We start from the raw sequence: 27,490 nt of genomic DNA on the forward strand, positions 1-27,490 counted from the left end.
TCGAAACCTGAGCCCTAAACCCAACCGTTCTTTGTCCCTCAATTTTCCCCCCCCCTTTTTTTTATCCCTTTTCTATTTCCCCCCCCATCCCTTTTCCTAAACTTAACCCTCGGACCCCACATCCTAATCCCCAACCCCGGCCTCAATCCGCTTTCCTAAACCCAACCAGGTCGTTTTATTGGATTAGGTTTGAATGTATGAATTGACCCTTGCAAAGATGGGTTATTTTCAATTTCCCATCTAATCACAATTAAGAAAATAAAAACATAAATATATTAAAGAGTATATATATATATATATATATATATTTATATAAATGGAATTTTCCAATTACAAAGTCTGCCCCCTAAACTCAACCAAAACATGATTTTATTCCCTTCCACAAATAATCCTACCCGTGGAAGAAGGCAATAAAAATCCAATAAAACAAACCCCCCCACCAACAACCCCCACCCCCCCCCCCCCCCCCCCTTCTTTGTCTTTCTTTCTATTCTTCTTTTCTTTCCTTTTCTCCTTTCACTAGTTCGTTTTATCTTGATCTTAATTTCCGCCCTCCATCCTGACCCCAACCTCGAGAGGGAGGCCTTAATCCCAACCCGCAATCTTAATTTCCTTCTCACTTTTGGGGAAGATTGGAATTGAAGAAAGTCGGGAGTGATGAAAGCGCTGGGAAACGACTGCAAAAGAAAAAAAACCCTCAACTGAACGCCTGGGATCGGAGGAGGACAACATAGGGAGATGAAAGGATTGGAAGGTGGGAAAACGATAAGCACCAACAGGAGGAAGATGACGACCACACACGGATTAACTGTGAAGAGGAAGACGCAGCCGTTGCGGAGGGCCAACAAGGGGGTCTATAGAATCCAAGACGGGATCTCGGACCCGATGGCGGGAAATAAAAGAAGGCCGAGATGAACAAACTCCGGGCACTCCTGTTTAAAACGAAGAATGGGAGAAACCCCACTGACAGAATAGGACACTAAAGACCAGACACGGGCGGCTCCCCGGCTTCGGGAGAAGGACGGAAGAGGACAACGTACGGAGAGGAGAGGATCGGAAAGTGGGGAAACGGCAAGCACCAACAGGAGGAGGATGACGGCGCACGCACGGATTAACGGTGAAAAGGAAAATGCAGCCGTCGAGGAGGGCCAACCAGGTGGTCTGTAGAATCCAGGACTGGATCTCGGACCGGATAGCGGGAACTAAAAGAAGACCGAGAAGGAGAATAACGACGCACGCACGGATTAACGGGGAAAAGGAAAATGCAGCCGTCGAGGAGGGCCGACCAGGTGGTCTGCAGAATCCAAGTCTGGATCTCGGACCGGATGGCGGGAACTAAAAGAAGACCGAGAAGGAGGATGACGACGCACGCACGGATTAACGGTGAAAAGGAAGATGTAGCCGTCGAGGAGGGCCAACCAGGTGGTCTGTAGAATCCGAGACTGGATCTCGGACCGGATGGCGGGAACTAAAAGGGGACCGAGAAGGAGGATGACAACGCACGCACGGATTAACGGTGAAAAGGAAAATGCAGCCGTCGAGGAGGGCCAACCAGGTGGTCTATAGAATCCAAGTCTGGATCTCGGACCGGATGGCGGGAACTAAAAGGGGACTGAGAAGGAGGATGACGACGCACGCACGGATTAACGGAAAAAGGAAAATGCAGCCGTCGAGGAGGGCCAACCAGGTGGTCTGTAGAATCCAAGACGGGATCTCGGACCGGATGGCGGGAACTAAAAGGGGACTGAGAAGGAGGATGACGACGCACGCACGGATTAACGGAAAAAGGAAAATGCAGCCGTCGAGGAGGGCCAACCAGGTGGTCTGTAGAATCCAAGACGGGATCTCGGACCGGATGGCGGGAACTAAAAGAAGACCGAGGAGAGGGATCGGAAAGTGGGAAAACGGCAAGCACCAACAGGAGGAGGATGACGACGCACGCACGGACTAAGGGTGAAAAGGAAATAGCGGCCGTCGAGGAGGGCCAACCAGGTGGTCTGTAGAATCCAAGACTGGATCTCGGACCGGATGGCGGGAACTAAAAGAAGACCGAGAAGGAGGATGACGACGCACGCACGGATTAACGGTGAAAAGGAAGATGCAGCCGTCGAGGAGGGCCAACCAGGTGGTTTGTAGAATCCAAGACTGGATCTCGGACCGGATGGCAGGAACTAAAAGAGGACCGAGAAGGAGGATGACGACGCACGCACGGATTAACGGTGAAAAGGAAAATGCAGCCGTCGAGGAGGGCCAACCAGGTGGTCCGTAGAATCCAAGTCTGGATCTCGGACCGGATGGCGGGAACTAAAAGAGGACCGAGAAGGAGGATGACGACGCACGCACGGATTAACGGAAAAAGGAAAATGCAGCCGTCGAGGAGGGCCAACCAGGTGGTCTGTAGAATCCAAGACGGGATCTCGGACCGGATGGCGGGAACTAAAAGAAGACCGAGGAGAAGGATCGGAAAGTGGAAAAACGGCAAGCACCAACAGGAGGAGGATGACGACGCACGCACGGACTAACGGTGAAAAGGAAAAAGCAGCCGTCGAGGAGGGCCAACCGGGTGGTCTGTAGAATCCAAGACTGGATCTCGGACCGGATGGCGGGAACTAAAGGAAGACCGAGAAAAGGATCGGAAAGTGGGAAAACGGCAAGCACCAACAGGAGGAGGATAACGACGCACGCACGGATTGACGGTGAAAAGGAAAATGCAGCCGTCGAGGAGAGCCAACCAGGTGGTCTGTAGAATCCAAGACTGGATCTCGGACCGGATGGCGGGAACTAAAAGAAGACCGAGAAAGGACACTAAAGACCAGACACGGGGGGCTCCCCGGCTTCGGGAGAAGGACGGAAGAGGACAACGTGCGGAGATGAAAGGATCGAAAAGTGGGAAAACGGCAAGCACCAACAGGAGGAGGATGACGACGCAAGCACGGATTAACGGTGAAAAGGAAAATGCAGCCGTCGAGGAGGGCCAACCGGGTGGTCTGTAGAATCCAAGACTGGATCTCGGACCGGATGGCGGGAACCAGAAGAAGACCGAGCCGAACAAACTCCGGGCACTCCTGTTTAAAATGAAGAATGGGAGAAACCCCACTGACGGAGAAAGACACCAAAGGCCGAACATGGGCGGCCCCCCGGTTTCGGGGGAATCCGATATGGTGATTGGCGTGAAATTCCTGCGGTCCCCCGGGAGCGGAGAGTGCATATCGGGATCCGGGGTGACCCGGATCTCGCTCTAACTTTTCAAAAACCTAACCCTAACCCTAACCCGGCGGTAACGACACCTCGTCTAACCCCAACCGGTGCCTAATCCTAATCCCAACCCTATTCCTTATCCTAATCCCAACCCTATTCCTTATCCTAATCCCAACCCTATTCCTTATCCTAATCCCAACCCTATTCCTTATCCTAATCCCAACCCTATTCCTTATCCTAATCCCAACCCTATTCCTTATCCTAATCCCAACCCTATTCCTTATCCTAATCCCAACCCTGTTCCTTATCCTAATCCCAACCCTAAAAACCCGACCCTAATCCCTTCCCTTATCCCAAACCTAATTCCAACCCTTATTCCAACCCCAATCCCAACCCTAATCCCATCCCTGACCCTCATCCTAATCCCAACCCTAATCCCCATTTCCCTGGGTCGGTCTTACTTCCCATTTGAGCCCTGAAACGAACATCAGTCAGGGCTCGGGGAGTTAGGACGAGGACCTGAAGCAAAGGCAAAAGGGTTTCAAGGTAAGTAGAAGGATTGGAAGGACAACACAGGTAAGTGAAGTTGTACAACGGAGCAACAAGAAGGTTCGTCGGGGGACAGCGGATGAGAAGAGAAACAGGTAAGTGAAGACAACATTCGGTGGAAAAAAGTAAAAAAACAGAGCGACAGGATGAAGTGGACTTTCACGGACGGACCACAGGAGGCACTGTGAGGAAAGATCCTCACTTGGATAAAAAAATCATTTGCGCACTTCCGCAAAACGCCATTTGGACATCGGAACTTAAAGAGTGAGGACAGGAGGGAGATAGTACAACGGAGCAACAAGAGGATTCGTCGGGGACAGCGGATGAGAAGAGAACCAGGTAAGTGAAGACAACATTCGGTGAAAAAAAGAAAAAAACAGAGCGACAGGATGAAGTGGACTTTCACGGACGGACCACGGGAGGCACTGTGAGGAAAGATCCTCACTTGGATGATAAAAAAACGTTTGCGCACTTCCGCAAAACGCCATTTGGACAACGGAACTGGAAGAGGGAGGACAGGAGGAGCAACGGGGGAGACAACGTAATAAAACAACGCACAACCACAAAAAAAGAGGGGAAGCACGTTGGGGAAAGATCCCCATTCGGACAAAGACGTCTACGTAGTTTCGTAGGACGTCATGTTGACAATGGAAAAGAAAAAAAGAGGAAGGACAAGTGGAGCGACGGGGGAGACAATGGAATAAAACACCGCACAACAATAAAAACGGAAGAGGAACGACGAGGAATTCATCAAAAAAGATGGATCAACAAATTCGTCGTGGGACAATTGATAAGAAGAGGAGCAGGTAAGTGAGCAAACATCACACAGCATGTTCAGCAATCAGATAAGAAGAGAAATTCAAGCCAAAAACTGGGAGCAACAGGAAAAACACCGCACAACAATAAAAACGGAAGAGGAACGACGAGGAATTCATCAAGAGGTAAGTGAAGATAAAATTTCTTACAACAACAAAAACACAAGAAAAACGACAAGGGATTGATCAACACAAGAATAAAAGATGGGTCAACAAATTCGTCGTGGGACAATTGATAAGAAGAGGGGCAGGTAAGTGGGCACATCACACAGCATGCTCAACAATCAGATAAGAAGAGAAATTCAAGCCAAAAACTGGGAGCAACAGGAGGAAGTGCACTTCTCGAATGGGCCGCAAGAGGGCACTGTGGGGAAAGATCCCCACTCCTATAAAAGCGCCTGCGCACGTCCGCAAGGAGCCATTTGGACGACGGAGCTCGAAGAGGAAGGACGTGAGGAGCCACAACACAGTAAGAAAAGACAACTTTGCAACAATACATGGACACAAGCCAGGAACTGATCACCCCTGGCTGGGTCGCCCAAGGGAGGGTGTCTGGAGATTAAAGACCCGAAACACCCGATGAACTTGGGTTCTCCACTGATGATGTGTCCTAAAATTACCTCGTCGACGGACGAGGGCCAAAGCTAATGTGGCTAACGGCAAGTTAGCTGAATACATTAAGCTAAATCTGGATTTGGAACTTTGACGTGGACTTCGCGGATACAACCAGCGACGCCATGGTGGGTAGCCGACCCATCAGGAAAGGTAAAGGCCAAGGCTAATGTAGCTAGCTGGGTGCTAATCGAATACATTAGCTGGGCCTGTACCTTGAACATGGACGTGGATGGACTTCGCGGAGGGAATCTATGACGCCATGGCTAACAACTGACCCGTCAGGAAAGGTAAAGACCAAGGCTAATGTAGCTAGCTGGGTGCTAGCAGGATGCATTAGCTGGGCCTGTACCTTGAGCTTTGACGTGGACTTCGCGGCCAAAGCTAATGTGGCTAACTGCGGATTAGCTGAATACATTAGCTAAGCCTGCACCTTCAACTGGGCGTGGACTTCGCGGCCAAAGCTAATGTGGCTAACGGTAAGTTAGCTGAATACATTAGCTAAATATGGATCTGAAACTTGACGTGGACTTCGCGGATACAATCAGCGACGCCATGGCGGGTAGCCGACCCATCAGGAAAGGTAAAGGCCAAGGCTAATGTAGCTAGCTGGGTGCTAATCGAATACATTAGCTGGGCCTGTACCTTGAACATGGACGTGGACTTCGCGGAGGGAATCGACGACACCGTGACTAACAACTGACCTGTCAGGAAAGGTAAAGACCAAGGCTAATGTAGCTAGCTGGGGGCTAGCGGAATGCATTAGCTAGGCCTGTACCTTGAGCTTTGACGTGGACTTCGCGGATGGAACCTGCGACGTCATGACGGGTGACTGACCCGTCGGGAAAGGCAAGAGCCAATGCTAATGTGGCTAACCGGATGTCAACCGGTTACATTAGCTCAGCTCTTTCCTAAAACATCGGGCCAAGAAAAAGATACAAGAACGTCGAGGGACTTCACGGACGGTAGCGGCGACGCAATGGCGGGCAGCCGATCCGTCGGGAGAATCAGGGGCCAAAGCTAATGTGGCTAACCAGGTGGTAGCCACATACATTACGTCGGCCCATTCTCGGAACATATTCACACACGAGTCCCAGAGGCCAAAGCAGCTGCGGGAGGTCAAGGACCCGCACGTGGGCACTGGAGACGAGATGTCCAGGTTCACACCATGAGGCACGGTGACAAAGGGGGCTCCCGTAAGTTTGCCCCGACGTGGCGAGTGCACCACGGGATGGCGGTCTTTACCGGCTCCCGGCCTATAACAATAAACCTAACCTGCCCGGGCCTGGCGGGGTGAACCCGGGTTCCTTTCTGCGCCACGGGCCAAGTGGGGGAACCTGGACAAGGGTGTGACAACGGGGGACAATTGACTCATCAGGAAGGGTAAAGGCCAAGGCTAATGTAGCTAGCTGGGTGCTAGCCGAATACATTAGCTGGGCCTGGACCTTGGACATTGACGTGGACTTCGCGGATGGAATCGACGAAGCCGTGACGGGTGACTGACCCGTCGGGAAAGGCAAGGGCCAATGCTAATGTGGCTAACCGGAGGTCAACCGGTTGTATTAGCTCGGCTCTTTCCTAAATCATCAGGGCAAGAAAAAGATACAAGAACGTCAAGGGACTTCACGGACGGTAGCGGCGACGCAATAGCGGGCAGCCGATCCGTCGGGAGAATCAAGGGCCAAAGCTAATATGGCTAACCAGGTGGTAGCCACATACGTTACATCGGCCCATTCTCGGAACAGATTGACACACGAGTCCCAGAGGCCAAAGCAGCTGTGGGAGGTCAAGGACCCGCACGTGGGCACTGGTGACGCTACGGCGACGACGGCGGTAACGACACCTCGTCTAACCCCAACCGGTGCCTAATCCTAATCCCAACCCTATTCCTTATCCTAATCCCAACCCTATTCCTTATCCTAATCCCAACCCTATTCCTTATCCTAATCCCAACCCTATTCCTTATCCTAATCCCAACCCTATTCCTTATCCTAATCCCAACCCTATTCCTTATCCTAATCCCAACCCTATTCCTTATCCTAATCCCAACCCTGTTCCTTATCCTAATCCCAACCCTAAAAACCCGACCCTAATCCCTTCCCTTATCCCAAACCTAATTCCAACCCTTATTCCAACCCCAATCCCAACCCTAATCCCATCCCTGACCCTCATCCTAATCCCAACCCTAATCCCCATTTCCCTGGGTCGGTCTTACTTCCCATTTGAGCCCTGAAACGAACATCAGTCAGGGCTCGGGGAGTTAGGACGAGGACCTGAAGCAAAGGCAAAAGGGTTTCAAGGTAAGTAGAAGGATTGGAAGGACAACACAGGTAAGTGAAGTTGTACAACGGAGCAACAAGAAGGTTCGTCGGGGGACAGCGGATGAGAAGAGAAACAGGTAAGTGAAGACAACATTCGGTGGAAAAAAGTAAAAAAACAGAGCGACAGGATGAAGTGGACTTTCACGGACGGACCACAGGAGGCACTGTGAGGAAAGATCCTCACTTGGATAAAAAAATCATTTGCGCACTTCCGCAAAACGCCATTTGGACATCGGAACTTAAAGAGTGAGGACAGGAGGGAGATAGTACAACGGAGCAACAAGAGGATTCGTCGGGGACAGCGGATGAGAAGAGAACCAGGTAAGTGAAGACAACATTCGGTGAAAAAAAGAAAAAAACAGAGCGACAGGATGAAGTGGACTTTCACGGACGGACCACGGGAGGCACTGTGAGGAAAGATCCTCACTTGGATGATAAAAAAACGTTTGCGCACTTCCGCAAAACGCCATTTGGACAACGGAACTGGAAGAGGGAGGACAGGAGGAGCAACGGGGGAGACAACGTAATAAAACAACGCACAACCACAAAAAAAGAGGGGAAGCACGTTGGGGAAAGATCCCCATTCGGACAAAGACGTCTACGTAGTTTCGTAGGACGTCATGTTGACAATGGAAAAGAAAAAAAGAGGAAGGACAAGTGGAGCGACGGGGGAGACAATGGAATAAAACACCGCACAACAATAAAAACGGAAGAGGAACGACGAGGAATTCATCAAAAAAGATGGATCAACAAATTCGTCGTGGGACAATTGATAAGAAGAGGAGCAGGTAAGTGAGCAAACATCACACAGCATGTTCAGCAATCAGATAAGAAGAGAAATTCAAGCCAAAAACTGGGAGCAACAGGAAAAACACCGCACAACAATAAAAACGGAAGAGGAACGACGAGGAATTCATCAAGAGGTAAGTGAAGATAAAATTTCTTACAACAACAAAAACACAAGAAAAACGACAAGGGATTGATCAACACAAGAATAAAAGATGGGTCAACAAATTCGTCGTGGGACAATTGATAAGAAGAGGGGCAGGTAAGTGGGCACATCACACAGCATGCTCAACAATCAGATAAGAAGAGAAATTCAAGCCAAAAACTGGGAGCAACAGGAGGAAGTGCACTTCTCGAATGGGCCGCAAGAGGGCACTGTGGGGAAAGATCCCCACTCCTATAAAAGCGCCTGCGCACGTCCGCAAGGAGCCATTTGGACGACGGAGCTCGAAGAGGAAGGACGTGAGGAGCCACAACACAGTAAGAAAAGACAACTTTGCAACAATACATGGACACAAGCCAGGAACTGATCACCCCTGGCTGGGTCGCCCAAGGGAGGGTGTCTGGAGATTAAAGACCCGAAACACCCGATGAACTTGGGTTCTCCACTGATGATGTGTCCTAAAATTACCTCGTCGACGGACGAGGGCCAAAGCTAATGTGGCTAACGGCAAGTTAGCTGAATACATTAAGCTAAATCTGGATTTGGAACTTTGACGTGGACTTCGCGGATACAACCAGCGACGCCATGGTGGGTAGCCGACCCATCAGGAAAGGTAAAGGCCAAGGCTAATGTAGCTAGCTGGGTGCTAATCGAATACATTAGCTGGGCCTGTACCTTGAACATGGACGTGGATGGACTTCGCGGAGGGAATCTATGACGCCATGGCTAACAACTGACCCGTCAGGAAAGGTAAAGACCAAGGCTAATGTAGCTAGCTGGGTGCTAGCAGGATGCATTAGCTGGGCCTGTACCTTGAGCTTTGACGTGGACTTCGCGGCCAAAGCTAATGTGGCTAACTGCGGATTAGCTGAATACATTAGCTAAGCCTGCACCTTCAACTGGGCGTGGACTTCGCGGCCAAAGCTAATGTGGCTAACGGTAAGTTAGCTGAATACATTAGCTAAATATGGATCTGAAACTTGACGTGGACTTCGCGGATACAATCAGCGACGCCATGGCGGGTAGCCGACCCATCAGGAAAGGTAAAGGCCAAGGCTAATGTAGCTAGCTGGGTGCTAATCGAATACATTAGCTGGGCCTGTACCTTGAACATGGACGTGGACTTCGCGGAGGGAATCGACGACACCGTGACTAACAACTGACCTGTCAGGAAAGGTAAAGACCAAGGCTAATGTAGCTAGCTGGGGGCTAGCGGAATGCATTAGCTAGGCCTGTACCTTGAGCTTTGACGTGGACTTCGCGGATGGAACCTGCGACGTCATGACGGGTGACTGACCCGTCGGGAAAGGCAAGAGCCAATGCTAATGTGGCTAACCGGATGTCAACCGGTTACATTAGCTCAGCTCTTTCCTAAAACATCGGGCCAAGAAAAAGATACAAGAACGTCGAGGGACTTCACGGACGGTAGCGGCGACGCAATGGCGGGCAGCCGATCCGTCGGGAGAATCAGGGGCCAAAGCTAATGTGGCTAACCAGGTGGTAGCCACATACATTACGTCGGCCCATTCTCGGAACATATTCACACACGAGTCCCAGAGGCCAAAGCAGCTGCGGGAGGTCAAGGACCCGCACGTGGGCACTGGAGACGAGATGTCCAGGTTCACACCATGAGGCACGGTGACAAAGGGGGCTCCCGTAAGTTTGCCCCGACGTGGCGAGTGCACCACGGGATGGCGGTCTTTACCGGCTCCCGGCCTATAACAATAAACCTAACCCTAACCCATAAACCTAACCCTAACCCTAACCCGTTGGAGGGGGGGTCTTTTCCCCTAACCCTAACCCTAACCCTAACCCTAACCCTAACCCTAACCCTAACCCTAACCCTAACCCCTAAACATAACCCTAATTTGGCGAAATGGAGAAAACTAAGAGAGAGGGGGGATGGGACACAAATAATCAAAAATCTTACTTGAAGCAGTGTAAAATTAGCCCAAATTGGATGGGGAGGATACAGCCGAAAAAAGGCAAAAAGTATATAAATAATGCTCCCAGAAGCCACAATAACTGGTAGAGCCTAAATTTAGGGATGGGAGTGCTAATCTGCATAAAAGTAAGGGATTGATTATGGGTGGAAGAAAGTTGGAAAGAAACGGAAGGCTAAAATCAAGCATCAGAAGGGGGAAAGATTTGGGGGTGCCAATACAAAAGGGAGGGAGAACTACACATAAAGCAAACAGATAAAGAAGACAGACACATGCAAGAAGGATAAAAGCAGAAAAAGAAAGACATGCAAGAAGGACAGACATGCAAGAAAGAAAAAAACAAAACCTAAATAAAGGACATGCAAGAAGAACAAAGACAGAAGAACAAAATTTCTCCAAAATAAAACAAAAAGAAAAGCTTAAAGAAAGCGAATGGGGACCCAGCCTGAAGAAGGATAAAATAATCCGAAACGTCGCGACGGGCCCCATTGAACATAAAGCATGCAAAAATATTAATAGATAACAAAGGCGAAACCAAAGAAAGCATGAACACAGAAAAAGAAACCCAAGAAAGGAGATAAAAAGAAAGCCCAGTAGAAGGTACAAAGAAAACCGAGAAGGAAAGAAAACCAAGAGTGCTCGGGGACCAGGGGGGAGGAATCAGTGGCAGGACCGTGCACTTACCTTACCCCCGACGGAGGAAGTCTTCCGTTGGGGGTGGGGTCTTTTTCCCTTACCTAACCCTAACACAACCAACGGGAGGGCGTGCCTAAGCATAACCAAACGGTCTCATCATCAATGGCAAAAAAGGAGGGGAAGGGCCAACGACCGGGCGGGAAAACCACTCACCGGCGACGGAACCGGGAAAACAACGACGACGGGGACGAGGAGGAGGAGGAAGGGACTCACCTGCGACGGGACGGAAGGAGGAGGACGACGGCGACGGGACCAACGGGTAAGAAAGCCACTCGCCGTTGACAAAAACAGGAAAACAACAACGACGGGAACGACGGGGGAAGGAGACCCACTCACCTGGACCGAGGGGGGGAGGAACGATGACGAGGACGACGCGGCTAATAGGTAAGCAAACACTCGCCCGCGACACAGGCCGGAAAACAACAGCGACGCGGACGACGCGGCCCCCCCCGGGAGGGGAGGGAGGTAAGAAGGAAAAAACAAGCTCACCCGCCACGAGGCGGAGGGAGCGACGGAGACCGCGACGACGCTGAACGACGGTCACCGACTCAGCGACGACGGCAACGGGAGGACGGCGACGAGGACAACGGGAGGAGGACGACGACGAGGACAACGGGGCTGACGGGCGGGAAAGCCGCCCACTGGAAATGGGACCGAGAAAACAGCGACGGAGAGGACGACGGGGAAGGGACAACGACTTACCTGCGACGGAGAGGAAGTACGACGACGAGGACCAAGCGACGGACGGAACGACGACAACGCGGCGGATGGGACGAAGGGCAGGACGATCACTTACCGGCGACAGGTTCGGGGAAACGACGGCGATGCGGGCGATGCGAGCGATGCGGAGGATGTGGACGACGCGGACGGAGAGGATGGGAGACCGACTCACCTGCGACGAGAGGGAAGGACGACGAAGACGACAACGCGACCAACAGGTAGGAGACCGCTCATCCGCGACAAAACTGGGAACACAAGGGCGACGTGGACGAGGAGGAAGGAAAAGTCTCAACTACGGCAAGACGGAAGGAACGACGGCGTTCAAGACGGCGCTTACCTGGGACGAAGGAAGGTGGAGATGGAGGGATGATGACAACGCAGCGACATGACGACGACGACGACACGACCGAAAGACAACGGAAGGCACTGTAGGTGTACACACACACACACACACAAAAGAGAGAGAGAGGGGACTATTCGCCGACATCGAGCGACGGAGAACGGCGGACGTGGGGTGTCCTTCGAGACAAAAAAATGGTGGTTGACGGAGAGTCCCGAGGCGATCCCCGGAAGAGGAGAGTGCATAACGAGATCCCGGAAAGGACCTCGGGTCTTTTCTAACACAAAACCTAACCCTACCTCACTCCTGGAGTTGGAACTTACCCTTTAATGGCTCTCCAATCAGGAGGAACTTCATGTCTCTTAACAACGCCCACTTCCTCCTTATAAACCCTGTCTAATTTGATTAGCAGGTGTCTCTGATGAAGCCGAGATAGGCGAAACGTCAGCAAACTCTTTTCCTCTTCGGACGATGTTTTTTTCTACAAGATCACCGTTGGAGCATATTGCCTTGATATTTTTTTAGTATTTTTGGAGGGTTTCAACAAACGAGCCCCCTTGTTTTATATTTTTATAAACCATATTTTTAAATTAAGGAAAACAAAGGACTTCATTGTATCTTTGCAAGGATATGGTCATATTTTGACTGGAACCAACGTGGGACAAAGGCTGTCTACAGGATGGTTTTGTAAGTGTGCGCACACTAGGGATCTTTCATAAGTATTGCCTTGATTTGTTTCCTTACCTTGATTCCGTCAAAAGTGAATACTATATCTGTCAAATGTTGTAAATTTGTCGGGGCCGTGATTTCTTCCCTACCTCCGTACAAACCCGCCCCCTAAACTAACGGCAATTTTTGACCTTAGTGAGAAAAACACTTTATGCTTTTGCACTCAGTAAATAAGGGATTGGGTGAATCCTGTGTGTCAACGGGAGCAACAGTGATAAATTAAGGTAAAAACATCGTACCGTTTTTTTTTTTTTTTTTTTTTTTTTTTTTTTTTTTTTTTTTTTAAACCCCCAAATAATAATATATCTATAATAGTTATATATTAATAATTATTCTTACAATGTCCCACAGACCGATAGAAGATCGACAGAAATCTACTACTCTTCGACAGGGTGAGTTCAGAAACCTAAAAGGACCACTAGATGTAGACAAAGACACGGCTAAAACCCAACCTTTTAATAAAACACTTGCAAAGACCTACTTTAAAATTCTACAAGCCATTCACCATTCTGAAATCATTCAACATGCAACTACTACAAATACTTACCCAACAGGCATGATGCGACAAGTAAACAAATTGACGAACTTTATTAGACCTTCTTCCCCTTCTACCGACACCAGTGATAAAGTTAAGGCAAATACAACACATTGGATGGAAACTAATCTTAAAATATTAAGGGAACACTATGATACGATAATTGCTACAGGATTAGAACACATACAGGAATTTGACCAGGAAACATTCAATATGGCAACTACCTGGAGTAAAATCAGATATAAACGTAAGCACACCTCCACATCAGTAGACACGTTGAGAGAGATGCTTCTAAATAAAAACAAAGACTATTCACAAAATTATACTAATAAAAAACAACCTACCTTAGAAACAGAAGACTTTCCTCCTCTCCCTCGGGCCGCAGCATCACCAGCTTCCTCCTCGCTTCCTCTGGCTACACTACATGGAGGAAAAAGGAAAAATGAAAATAGACCTCATACGACTTCAAAGACCCTTACAATAACAGCACAGGTAATTCACCCCAAATCACCACCTATCGTTTCAGAAAATAAAAAAATTACAACAATGGAGGAGACTCACAAAAACCAAACATTAGTATATAATAATGTGGCTGTACCTTGCAGTAATTCCATTACTATGCTTTCGGACTCTCTAGACTCGGAACCTGAACCTCTACGGATATGGGAAAACAATAGAACAACTACTAAAGGACCAGACCAAAATGATGGGAAGAATATGATGTTGGGAGGTGACATTTCAAAGGATATAATTTATCCAGATGTCCATCAAACTGATCCCCCATCTCAAAATTCTGAAGAGTCGATAGAAATCTCTCCCTCGATCACCCGTCTGGAACCTTTGAGACACAAACCTACGTATAGGAAAATTCATGATTGGTCAATCAACATACATAAACCTACTGTAATCGTGGGTGACTCTAATTTGTCCCGGATCCCCCCATTTAAGGATGCCCAGGTTCAAGTGGATAGCTTTCCTGGCGCAAACTTTTATCACATTAGGGGCATCCTGGAGAAATTGGAACCATTAGAACGAGTAGAAAAAATTGTCTTGTCTGTTGGACTTAACAACTGTTTATCCAAACAATGTTCTTCGACTACCAATAAACAATTACTGGCTTTACTCAAAACATGCGAACGCAAATTCCCGAATGCGACTGTTTACGTCCCGCTGATTAATTTTTCAGATAGATTGGAACAACAACACCAAACACTACTGCGGCAGTTAAACACTACTATAATAACTAAATGTAGATATTTGCCAGAAATCAATCATCTATTATTCAAAACGGAAATTCAGGATCCAATTCATTGGACTAAAAAAACAGCTCAGGAAATATTTCAATTTTGGCTCAGTGAATTAAACATGTAATGGGAGCTCAAAGTTTTAATACATCTCCGTTAATTAACATAATGAACTTATCTAAATCTTATAAATTATCAAATATGGAAATTGATATTTTAGAACGTGGACTCACCTTCATACCGACACCTCAGAGGGTGGACCGCATAGACTTACGTAGAGATCTACATAATTATCATAGGAAATTAAAACTATTAGATTATTTTAATTACGGATCGAACTGGAATAGACAACCTTTTATAGGCCAATCCAGATGGGAACCAAACATGAATTCGATATCACCCACTATACAAAATTTAATCAAAACTGATTTAAAATCTTTTAAAAACTTTGGATACAAGCCAATACAACAATCCAATATCACTAAAGAACAATTCAAAACGATTACAAAATTGGCTAATAATCCTAATCTAGTTATCAAACCAGCGGACAAAGGCTCACAAATTGTTATTATGGATAAAATACAATATTTGCGGGAAGCTAACAGACAACTCAACAATCAACAACATTATTTACTACTAAAAGAACCGATTCAATTAGAAACTAAACAAATGATCACAACTATCCTACAAGAGCTCCTAAATAAAAAATATATCACTCAAAAACAATTCACTTACCTGGGAGGGCCGGATATTCCACGGATGAGGCAATTCTACATGTTGCCTAAAATACATAAGGCTCCAGAAGCATGGACGGTCCCCAATGAAATCCCCGCCGGCAGACCTATAATCAGTGATTGTAATTCATATCGTATTGCAGAATTTATAGATTATTATCTAAATCCTTTATCTCAAAAACATGCTAGTTATATTAAAGATACTTACGATTTTGTGGAAAAAATAAAAAAAATTCAGGTTCCTTCAGAGTCTTTTCTTTTCTCTATAGATATCAATTCGCTATACACAAACATAGATATCGGAAAGGGCCTCCAGGCGGTCAAACAAGCTTTCAAAAAATACACGGATCATAAACGCCCTGATGAGGGCCTTCTACAACTTTTAGAATTGAGCCTATTGAGAAATGATTTTGAATTTAATGAGAAATACTATCTTCAAATACATGGCACGGCAATGGGAAAAAAATTCGCACCGGCCTACGCTAACTTGTATATGTGGATGTGGGAAGAAACAGCTTTCAAAAAATGTAAAAAATTACCTTTAGTGTATTTTAGATATTTAGATGATATTTTTGGGATCTGGCAACACACAGAATTGGAATTTGAACATTTTTTAAAAGTTTTAAATACCCATTACGATACTATAAAAATAACCTATAATATCAGTACTAATATGTTAGAATTTCTAGATACAAAAATCTTTTTTGTAGAATACCTAGATAATAAAAAATATAAGAAATTGGCGACCAAAGTACACTTTAAAGAAACTGATCGACATGCCTTACTTCATAAAACAAGTCACCACCCAAAACATACCTTCCGAGGCTTGATTAAATCTCAACTTATCCGATTCCATAGAATATGCACTTTTTCAAAAGATGTGGAGGAAGCCACAAAAATCCTCTTTAGGGCTCTCAGCTCGAGGGGCTATTCTAAAAGATTCCTCAGATCCATTAGAACGGAAGTCAGAACAACATTTCAGAAGGAAGGCCAATATCACAACCCCAAAAATAACGAAAATCTCTTACCGGTAATTACCACATATTCCCAGCAGATGGCGGCCTTGACTTGGACTTGGAGGAGAAATTTTCAACAAATCCAAAAGGAAAACAAGGCCTTAGAAAACTTTAATGTCATTCAAGCATATAGGAGAAGTAAAAACCTTGGGGATATGTTAGTACACACGAAAATGACTAATACACAGAATACAATAAACAATACAAAAGCAACATTGGCAGTACACATATGTATAAAAAAATATATCACTAATAGATGGTCAGGACAGGGAACCCCTATATGGGATACTATAATAGCGGATTCCAGGAATTTAGTTTATGCAATTTTATGTGAGAAATGTGGAAAATTATACGTGGGAGAAACTAGCAATACCCTCCTGGCAAGATTGAAACAACATCTCTATTATATAAAAAAAGGTAATAAAAATACTACATTATATACACATTTTAGGGATCATAATATTAACTCCTTTAAAATAATGGGACTTCAAAACAATAACAATTGGGTTAAGGAACAAAGACAAAGGGCGGAGAGAACATGGATAAAAAAACTGGGGACGATTGAGCCTAAAGGCCTTAATAATAAATATTGATATAATGGGTATATATATTTGGATACAGATGTTGGTATATACGTATATGTACATATGTGTATGGTATGGGTGTATAGGCGTATGTGTACATGTGTGGATATATGTATATATATATATATATGTGTATATGTAGGTATGTATATGTATATATATATATATATAGATATGTTGTTTTTGGTATTTTTTTTTTTTTTTTTTTTTTTTTTTTTTTTTTTTTTTTTTTTTTTTTTCTTCTCCTTCAACTATATTAAGGTAATGATTAACACTAACAAAGGTCTACATTACGAATTTCCCCATTCTTATTCGGGTATAAATGTACTGATGTATTATCTCCCATTTCATGTCCTCGACAAATATGCATTGTGTGTTTTGAAAAAAAACTTTTTTTGTCAATGCATGTATTTTTAGGTTTGTATATGATTTTTATTGAATTAAGCACTTAACAGGTTGTATATAGCATGACTATTTCAGCATGTCTCGTTTGAATGAACATTTTATCAGCACTTATTTTTAACTTAGCACTTATATTGTACTTTTAATAAGAGGATTCTATGGAATTGGAGAGTACCAGGTACTAGATTTGGATATTTATTTTTCCTTATTAAATTATGAAAAATTACATGGGACTAACTTAGGGCCTTCAGTGCACTATTATTTACCAATATAAATATGTATGAAGATTCTTATAGGCATATATGTACATAGATATATATATATATATGTATATAACATATATAGTTTTTTTTTTTTTTTTTTTTTTTTTTTTTTTTTTTTTTTTTTTTTTTCATAATATATCTAGCATTAATTTAATACCATTTTTTACTATCTTATATAATACATACGTATGAAAGAGGTTTTTCTTCACCCCTGGGAAACAAAACAATCCCAGGGGGGTAGCCTAACCATTATTTGGGGGCATCAAAACAGACATTGGTTTTTTTTTTTTTTTTTTTTTTTATTTTTTATATAATCATACGGGTACAAATAGAAATACAAGTTCATATAGGTGTGTGTATACGTATGTATATGTATTTACATATATATATAAATATTTATATCACTATTACTAATAATAATTTTAAGGTATGTATTTATGTATGTATATGTATATATATATAGACATATATATAGATATATATTTTTTTTTTTTTTTTTTTTTTTTTTTTTTTTTTTTTTTTTTTTTTTTCTAAGGGCATTTTGAGAAGACAAAATATGGAGGGGGAATTATTAGATGTTAGACTTGTGCCCGTGCTTGCCTTTGCAAAAATTATTATATGGGGAAACTATATTAAAATCAAATGAAAGATTTAGTAATAACCCAAATTTCTGATATTCAAAAAGAAATAAAAACAAAAAATAATTTTTTGCAAGGTGTTTGTACCTTTACCTAACCACTAACCCTAACCCTAACCCTAACCCTAACCCTAACCCTAACCCTAACCCTAACCCAAGCAGAAATTTCAATGTACAATGATGTTTTTAAAAAAAACAGTCAAAATGTGCTCCTTTAGGGCTGAAAACGCTGTTGGGGACATTTCATTAATGTTGACTATAAATCAAAAACTAAGCATTTTTCAGCTGAAATAATGAATGTAGTCCTCTTAATTCTTGCTTCTAAAGCATACGCAAGCAGAAATTTCAATGTACAATGATGTTTTTAAAAAAACAGTCAAAATGTGCTCCACTCGGGCTGAAAACGCTGTTGGGGACATTTCATTAATGTTGACTATAAATCATAAACTAAGCATTTTTCAGCTGAAATAATGAATGTAGTCCTCTTAATTCTTGCTTCTAAAGCATACGCAAACAGAAATTTCAATGTACAATGATGTTTTTAAAAAAACGGTCAAAATGTGCTCCACTCGGGCTGAAAACGCTTGTTTGGGACATTTCATTAATGTTGACTATAAATCATAAACTAAGCATTTTTCAGCTGAAATAATGAATGTAGTCCTCTTAATTCTTGCTTCTAAACCATACGCAAACAGAAATTTCAATGTACAATGATGTTTTTAAAAAAACGGTCAAAATGTGCTCCACTCGGGCTGAAAACGCTTGTTTGGAACATTTCATTAATGTTGACTATAAATCATAAACTAAGCATTTTTCAGCTGAAATAATGAATGTAGTCCTCTTAATTCTTGCTTCTAAAGCATATGCAAGCAGAAATTTCAATGTACAATGATGTTTAAAAAAAAAACAGTCAAAATGTGCTCCACTCGGGCTGAAAACGCTGTTGGGGACATTTCATTAATGTTGACTATAAATCATAAAGTAAGCATTTTTCAGCTGAAATAATGAATGTAGTCCTCTTAATTCTTGCTTCTAAAGCATACGCAAGCAGAAATTTCAATGTACAATGATGTTTTTAAAAAAACGGTCAAAATGTGCTCCACTCGGGCTGAAAACGCTTGTTTGGAACTTTTCATTAATGTTGACTATAAATCATAAACTAAGCATTTTTCAGCTGAAATAATGAATGTAGTCCTCTTAATTCTTGCTTCTAAAGCATACGCAAACAGAAATTTCAATGTACAATGATGTTTTTAAAAAAACGGTCAAAATGTGCTCCACTCGGGCTGAAAACGCTTGTTTGGAACATTTCATTAATGTTGACTATAAATCATAAACTAAGCATTTTTCAGCTGAAATAATGAATGTAGTCCTCTTAATTCTTGCTTCTAAAGCATACGCAAGCAGAAATTTCAATGTACAATGATGTTTTTAAAAAAACAGTCAAAATGTGCTCCACTCGGGCTGAAAACGCTGTTGGGGACATTTCATTAATGTTGACTATAAATCATAAACTAAGCATTTTACAGCTGAAATAATGAATGTAGTCCTCTTAATTCTTGCTTCTAAAGCATACGCAGGCAGAAATTTCAATGTACAATGATGTTTTTAAAAAAACAGTCAAAATGTGCTCCACTCGGGCTGAAAACGCTGTTGGGGACATTTCATTAATGTTGACTATAAATCATAAACTAAGCATTTTTCAGCTGAAATAATGAATGTAGTCCTCTTAATTCTTGCTTCTAAAGCATACGCAAGCAGAAATTTCAATGTACAATGATGTTTTTAAAAAAAACAGTCAAAATGTGCCCCACTCGGGCTGAAAACGCTTGTTTGGAACATTTCATTAATGTTGACTATAAATCATAAACTAAGCATTTTTCAGCTGAAATAATGAATGTAGTCCTCTTAATTCTTGCTTCTAAAGCATACACAAACAGAAATTTCAATGTACAATGATGTTTTTAAAAAAACGGTCAAAATGTGCTCCACTCGGGCTGAAAACGCTTGTTTGGAACATTTCATTAATGTTGACTATAAATCATAAACTAAGCATTTTTCAGCTGAAATAATGAATGTAGTCCTCTTAATTCTTGCTTCTAAAGCATATGTAAGCAGAAATTTCAATGTACAATGATGTTTAAAAAAAAAAGTCAAAATGTGCTCCACTCGGGCTGAAAACGCTGTTGGGGACATTTCATTAATGTTGACTATAAATCATAAACTAAGCATTTTTCAGCTGAAATAATGAATGTAGTCCTCTTAATTCTTGCTTCTAAAGCATACGCAAGCAGAAATTTCAATGTACAATGATGTTTTTAAAAAAACGGTCAAAATGTGCTCCACTCGGGCTGAAAACGCTTGTTTGGAACATTTCATTAATGTTGACTATAAATCATAAACTAAGCATTTTTCAGCTGAAATAATGAATGTAGTCCTCTTAATTCTTGCTTCTAAAGCATACGCAAACAGAAATTTCAATGTACAATGATGTTTTTAAAAAAACGGGCAAAATGTGCTCCACTCGGGCTGAAAACGCTTGTTTGGAACATTTCATTAATGTTGACTATAATTCATAAACTAAGCATTTTTCAGCTGAAATAATGAATGTAGTCCTCTTAATTCTTGCTTCTAAAGCATACGCAAGCAGAAATTTCAATGTACAATGATGTTTTTAAAAAAACAGTCAAAATGTGCTCCACTCGGGCTGAAAACGCTTGTTTGGGACATTACATTAATGTTGACTATAAATCATAAACTAAGCATTTTTCAGCTGAAATAATGAATGTAGTCCTCTTAATTCTTGCTTCTAAAGCATACGCAAACAGAAATTTCAATGTACAATGATGTTTTTAAAAAAACGGTCAAAATGTGCTCCACTCGGGCTGAAAATGCTTGTTTGGAACATTTCATTAATGTTGACTATAAATCATAAACTAAGCATTTTTCAGCTGAAATAATGAATGTAGTCCTCTTAATTCTTGCTTCTAAAGCATACGCAAGCAGAAATTTCAATGTACAATGATGTTTTTAAAAAAAACAGTCAAAATGTGCTCCACTCGGGCTGAAAACGCTGTTGGGGACATTTCATTAATGTTGACTATAAATCATAAACTAAGCATTTTTCGGCTGAAATAATGAATGTAGTCCTCTTAATTCTTGCTTCTAAAGCATACGCAAGCAGAAATTTCAATGTACAATGATGTTTTTAAAAAAACAGTCAAAATGTGCTCCACTCGGGCTGAAAACGCTTGTTTGGGACATTACATTAATGTTGACTATAAATCATAAACTAAGCATTTTTCAGCTGAAATAATGAATGTAGTCCTCTTAATTCTTGCTTCTAAAGCATACGCAAGCAGAAATTTCAATGTACAATGATGTTTTTAAAAAAACAGTCAAAATGTGCTCCACTCGGGCTGAAAACGCTGTTGGGGACATTTCATTAATGTTGACTATAAATCATAAAGTAAGCATTTTACAGCTGAAATAATGAATGTAGTCCTCTTAATTCTTGCTTCTAAAGCATACGCAGGCAGAAATTTCAATGTACAATGATGTTTTTAAAAAAACAGTCAAAATGTGCTCCACTCGGGCTGAAAACGCTGTTGGGGACATTTCATTAATGTTGACTATAAATCATAAACTAAGCATTTTTCAGCTGAAATAATGAATGTAGTCCTCTTAATTCTTGCTTCTAAAGCATATGCAAGCAGAAATTTCAATGTACAATGATGTTTTTAAAAAAAACAGTCAAAATGTGCCCCACTCGGGCTGAAAACGCTTGTTTGGAACATTTCATTAATGTTGACTATAAATCATAAACTAAGCATTTTTCAGCTGAAATAATGAATGTAGTCCTCTTAATTCTTGCTTCTAAAGCATACGCAAACAGAAATTTCAATGTACAATGATGTTTTTAAAAAAACGGTCAAAATGTGCTCCACTCGGGCTGAAAACGCTTGTTTGGAACATTTCATTAATGTTGACTATAATTCATAAACTAAGCATTTTTCAGCTGAAATAATGAATGTAGTCCTCTTAATTCTTGCTTCTAAAGCATACGCAAGCAGAAATTTCAATGTACAATGATGTTTTTAAAAAAAACAGTCAAAATGTGCTCCTTTAGGGCTGAAAACGCTGTTGGGGACATTTCATTAATGTTGACTATAAATCAAAAACTAAGCATTTTTCAGCTGAAATAATGAATGTAGTCCTCTTAATTCTTGCTTCTAAAGCATACGCAAGCAGAAATTTCAATGTACAATGATGTTTTTAAAAAAACAGTCAAAATGTGCTCCACTCGGGCTGAAAACGCTGTTGGGGACATTTCATTAATGTTGACTATAAATCATAAACTAAGCATTTTTCAGCTGAAATAATGAATGTAGTCCTCTTAATTCTTGCTTCTAAAGCATACGCAAACAGAAATTTCAATGTACAATGATGTTTTTAAAAAAACGGTCAAAATGTGCTCCACTCGGGCTGAAAACGCTTGTTTGGGACATTTCATTAATGTTGACTATAAATCATAAACTAAGCATTTTTCAGCTGAAATAATGAATGTAGTCCTCTTAATTCTTGCTTCTAAAGCATACGCAAACAGAAATTTCAATGTACAATGATGTTTTTAAAGAAACGGTCAAAATGTGCTCCACTCGGGCTGAAAACGCTTGTTTGGAACATTTCATTAATGTTGACTATAAATCATAAACTAAGCATTTTTCAGCTGAAATAATGAATGTAGTCCTCTTAATTCTTGCTTCTAAAGCATATGCAAGCAGAAATTTCAATGTACAATGATGTTTAAAAAAAAAACAGTCAAAATGTGCTCCACTCGGGCTGAAAACGCTGTTGGGGACATTTCATTAATGTTGACTATAAATCATAAAGTAAGCATTTTTCAGCTGAAATAATGAATGTAGTCCTCTTAATTCTTGCTTCTAAAGCATACGCAAGCAGAAATTTCAATGTACAATGATGTTTTTAAAAAAACGGTCAAAATGTGCTCCACTCGGGCTGAAAACGCTTGTTTGGAACTTTTCATTAATGTTGACTATAAATCATAAACTAAGCATTTTTCAGCTGAAATAATGAATGTAGTCCTCTTAATTCTTGCTTCTAAAGCATACGCAAGCAGAAATTTCAATGTACAATGATGTTTTTAAAAAAACAGTCAAAATGTGCTCCACTCGGGCTGAAAACGCTTGTTTGGAACATTTCATTAATGTTGACTATAATTCATAAAACTAAGCATTTTTCAGCTGAAATAATGAATGTAGTCCTCTTAATTCTTGCTTCTAAAGCATACGCAAGCAGAAATTTCAATGTACAATGATGTTTTTAAAACAAACAGTCAAAATGTGCTCCACTCGGGCTGAAAACGCTGTTGGGGACATTTCATTAATGTTGACTATAAATCATAAACTAAGCATTTTTCAGCTGAAAAAATGAATGTAGTCCTCTTAATTCTTGCTTCTAAAGCATATGCAAGCAGAAATTTCAATGTACAATGATGTTTTTAAAAAAACAGTCAAAATGTGCTCCACTCGGGCTGAAAACGCTGTTGGGGACATTTCATTAATGTTGACTATAAATCATAAACTAAGCATTTTTCAGCTGAAATAATGAATGTAGTCCTCTTAATTCTTGCTTCTAAAGCATACGCAAGCAGAAATTTCAATGTACAATGATGTTTTTAAAAAAAACAGGCAAAATGTGCCCCACTCGGGCTGAAAACGCTTGTTTGGAACATTTCATTAATGTTGACTATAAATCATAAACTAAGCATTTTTCAGCTGAAATAATGAATGTAGTCCTCTTAATTCTTGCTTCTAAAGCATACACAAACAGAAATTTCAATGTACAATGATGTTTTTAAAAAAACGGTCAAAATGTGCTCCACTCGGGCTGAAAACGCTTGTTTGGAACATTTCATTAATGTTGACTATAAATCATAAACTAAGCATTTTTCAGCTGAAATAATGAATGTAGTCCTCTTAATTCTTGCTTCTAAAGCATATGTAAGCAGAAATTTCAATGTACAATGATGTTTAAAAAAAAAAGTCAAAATGTGCTCCACTCGGGCTGAAAACGCTGTTGGGGACATTTCATTAATGTTGACTATAAATCATAAACTAAGCATTTTTCAGCTGAAATAATGAATGTAGTCCTCTTAATTCTTGCTTCTAAAGCATACGCAAGCAGAAATTTCAATGTACAATGATGTTTTTAAAAAAACGGTCAAAATGTGCTCCACTCGGGCTGAAAACGCTTGTTTGGAACATTTCATTAATGTTGACTATAAATCATAAACTAAGCATTTTTCAGCTGAAATAATGAATGTAGTCCTCTTAATTCTTGCTTCTAAAGCATACGCAAACAGAAATTTCAATGTACAATGATGTTTTTAAAAAAACGGTCAAAATGTGCTCCACTCGGGCTGAAAACGCTTGTTTGGAACATTTCATTAATGTTGACTATAATTCATAAACTAAGCATTTTTCAGCTGAAATAATGAATGTAGTCCTCTTAATTCTTGCTTCTAAAGCATACGCAAGCAGAAATTTCAATGTACAATGATGTTTTTAAAAAAACAGTCAAAATGTGCTCCACTCGGGCTGAAAACGCTTGTTTGGGACATTACATTAATGTTGACTATAAATCATAAACTAAGCATTTTTCAGCTGAAATAATGAATGTAGTCCTCTTAATTCTTGCTTCTAAAGCATACGCAAACAGAAATTTCAATGTACAATGATGTTTTTAAAAAAACGGTCAAAATGTGCTCCACTCGGGCTGAAAACGCTTGTTTGGGACATTACATTAATGTTGACTATAAATCATAAACTAAGCATTTTTCAGCTGAAATAATGAATGTAGTCCTCTTAATTCTTGCTTCTAAAGCATATGCAAGCAGAAATTTCAATGTACAATGATGTTTTTAAAAAAACAGTCAAAATGTGCTCCACTCGGGCTGAAAACGCTTGTTTGGAACATTTCATTAATGTTGACTATAAATCATAAACTAAGCATTTTTCAGCTGAAATAATGAATGTAGTCCTCTTAATTCTTGCTTCTAAAGCATATGTAAGCAGAAATTTCAATGTACAATGATGTTTAAAAAAAAAAGTCAAAATGTGCTCCACTCGGGCTGAAAACGCTGTTGGGGACATTTCATTAATGTTGACTATAAATCATAAACTAAGCATTTTTCAGCTGAAATAATGAATGTAGTCCTCTTAATTCTTGCTTCTAAAGCATACGCAAGCAGAAATTTCAATGTACAATGATGTTTTTAAAAAAACGGTCAAAATGTGCTCCACTCGGGCTGAAAACGCTTGTTTGGAACATTTCATTAATGTTGACTATAAATCATAAACTAAGCATTTTTCAGCTGAAATAATGAATGTAGTCCTCTTAATTCTTGCTTCTAAAGCATACGCAAACAGAAATTTCAATGTACAATGATGTTTTTAAAAAAACGGTCAAAATGTGCTCCACTCGGGCTGAAAACGCTTGTTTGGAACATTTCATTAATGTTGACTATAATTCATAAACTAAGCATTTTTCAGCTGAAATAATGAATGTAGTCCTCTTAATTCTTGCTTCTAAAGCATACGCAAGCAGAAATTTCAATGTACAATGATGTTTTTAAAAAAACAGTCAAAATGTGCTCCACTCGGGCTGAAAACGCTTGTTTGGGACATTACATTAATGTTGACTATAAATCATAAACTAAGCATTTTTCAGCTGAAATAATGAATGTAGTCCTCTTAATTCTTGCTTCTAAAGCATACGCAAACAGAAATTTCAATGTACAATGATGTTTTTAAAAAAACGGTCAAAATGTGCTCCACTCGGGCTGAAAATGCTTGTTTGGAACATTTCATTAATGTTGACTATAAATCATAAACTAAGCATTTTTCAGCTGAAATAATGAATGTAGTCCTCTTAATTCTTGCTTCTAAAGCATACGCAAGCAGAAATTTCAATGTACAATGATGTTTTTAAAAAAAACAGTCAAAATGTGCTCCACTCGGGCTGAAAACGCTGTTGGGGACATTTCATTAATGTTGACTATAAATCATAAACTAAGCATTTTTCGGCTGAAATAATGAATGTAGTCCTCTTAATTCTTGCTTCTAAAGCATACGCAAGCAGAAATTTCAATGTACAATGATGTTTTTAAAAAAACAGTCAAAATGTGCTCCACTCGGGCTGAAAACGCTTGTTTGGGACATTACATTAATGTTGACTATAAATCATAAACTAAGCATTTTTCAGCTGAAATAATGAATGTAGTCCTCTTAATTCTTGCTTCTAAAGCATACGCAAGCAGAAATTTCAATGTACAATGATGTTTTTAAAAAAACAGTCAAAATGTGCTCCACTCGGGCTGAAAACGCTGTTGGGGACATTTCATTAATGTTGACTATAAATCATAAAGTAAGCATTTTACAGCTGAAATAATGAATGTAGTCCTCTTAATTCTTGCTTCTAAAGCATACGCAGGCAGAAATTTCAATGTACAATGATGTTTTTAAAAAAACAGTCAAAATGTGCTCCACTCGGGCTGAAAACGCTGTTGGGGACATTTCATTAATGTTGACTATAAATCATAAACTAAGCATTTTTCAGCTGAAATAATGAATGTAGTCCTCTTAATTCTTGCTTCTAAAGCATATGCAAGCAGAAATTTCAATGTACAATGATGTTTTTAAAAAAAACAGTCAAAATGTGCCCCACTCGGGCTGAAAACGCTTGTTTGGAACATTTCATTAATGTTGACTATAAATCATAAACTAAGCATTTTTCAGCTGAAATAATGAATGTAGTCCTCTTAATTCTTGCTTCTAAAGCATACGCAAACAGAAATTTCAATGTACAATGATGTTTTTAAAAAAACGGTCAAAATGTGCTCCACTCGGGCTGAAAACGCTTGTTTGGAACATTTCATTAATGTTGACTATAATTCATAAACTAAGCATTTTTCAGCTGAAATAATGAATGTAGTCCTCTTAATTCTTGCTTCTAAAGCATACGCAAGCAGAAATTTCAATGTACAATGATGTTTTTAAAAAAAACAGTCAAAATGTGCTCCTTTAGGGCTGAAAACGCTGTTGGGGACATTTCATTAATGTTGACTATAAATCAAAAACTAAGCATTTTTCAGCTGAAATAATGAATGTAGTCCTCTTAAT

General features: G+C 41.1%; 1 protein-coding gene across 1 annotated transcript; it reads left to right on the top strand.

Moving 5' to 3' along the window:
- Positions 1–11,185: 11,185 nt before the first annotated feature.
- Positions 11,186–14,778, top strand: LOC148405014 (uncharacterized). The gene is made up of 2 exons (XM_088407322.1): positions 11,186–11,342; positions 14,207–14,778. Exons 1-2 carry the CDS (start codon positions 11,186–11,188, stop codon positions 14,776–14,778), a joined length of 729 nt encoding a protein of 242 aa, XP_088263448.1.
- The last annotated feature ends 12,712 nt before the right edge of the window (positions 14,779–27,490 follow it).

Source organism: Hippichthys cyanospilos, unplaced genomic scaffold (assembly GCF_059441005.1).
Source record: "Hippichthys cyanospilos isolate Australia breed blue-spotted pipefish unplaced genomic scaffold, RoL_Hcya_1.0 HiC_scaffold_98, whole genome shotgun sequence".
NCBI classification, from domain to species: domain Eukaryota; kingdom Metazoa; phylum Chordata; class Actinopteri; order Syngnathiformes; family Syngnathidae; genus Hippichthys; species Hippichthys cyanospilos.

Bases quoted from the DNA above. Each gene is read 5' to 3' on its own strand.
- LOC148405014 (XM_088407322.1), top strand. From the start codon at position 11,186: ATGGCAAAAAAGGAGGGGAAGGGCCAACGACCGGGCGGGAAAACCACT. The intron at 11,343-14,206 runs GTAAGAAAGCCA...AAAATTCTGAAG, and splicing joins GACGGCGACGGGACCAACGG to AGTCGATAGAAATCTCTCCC.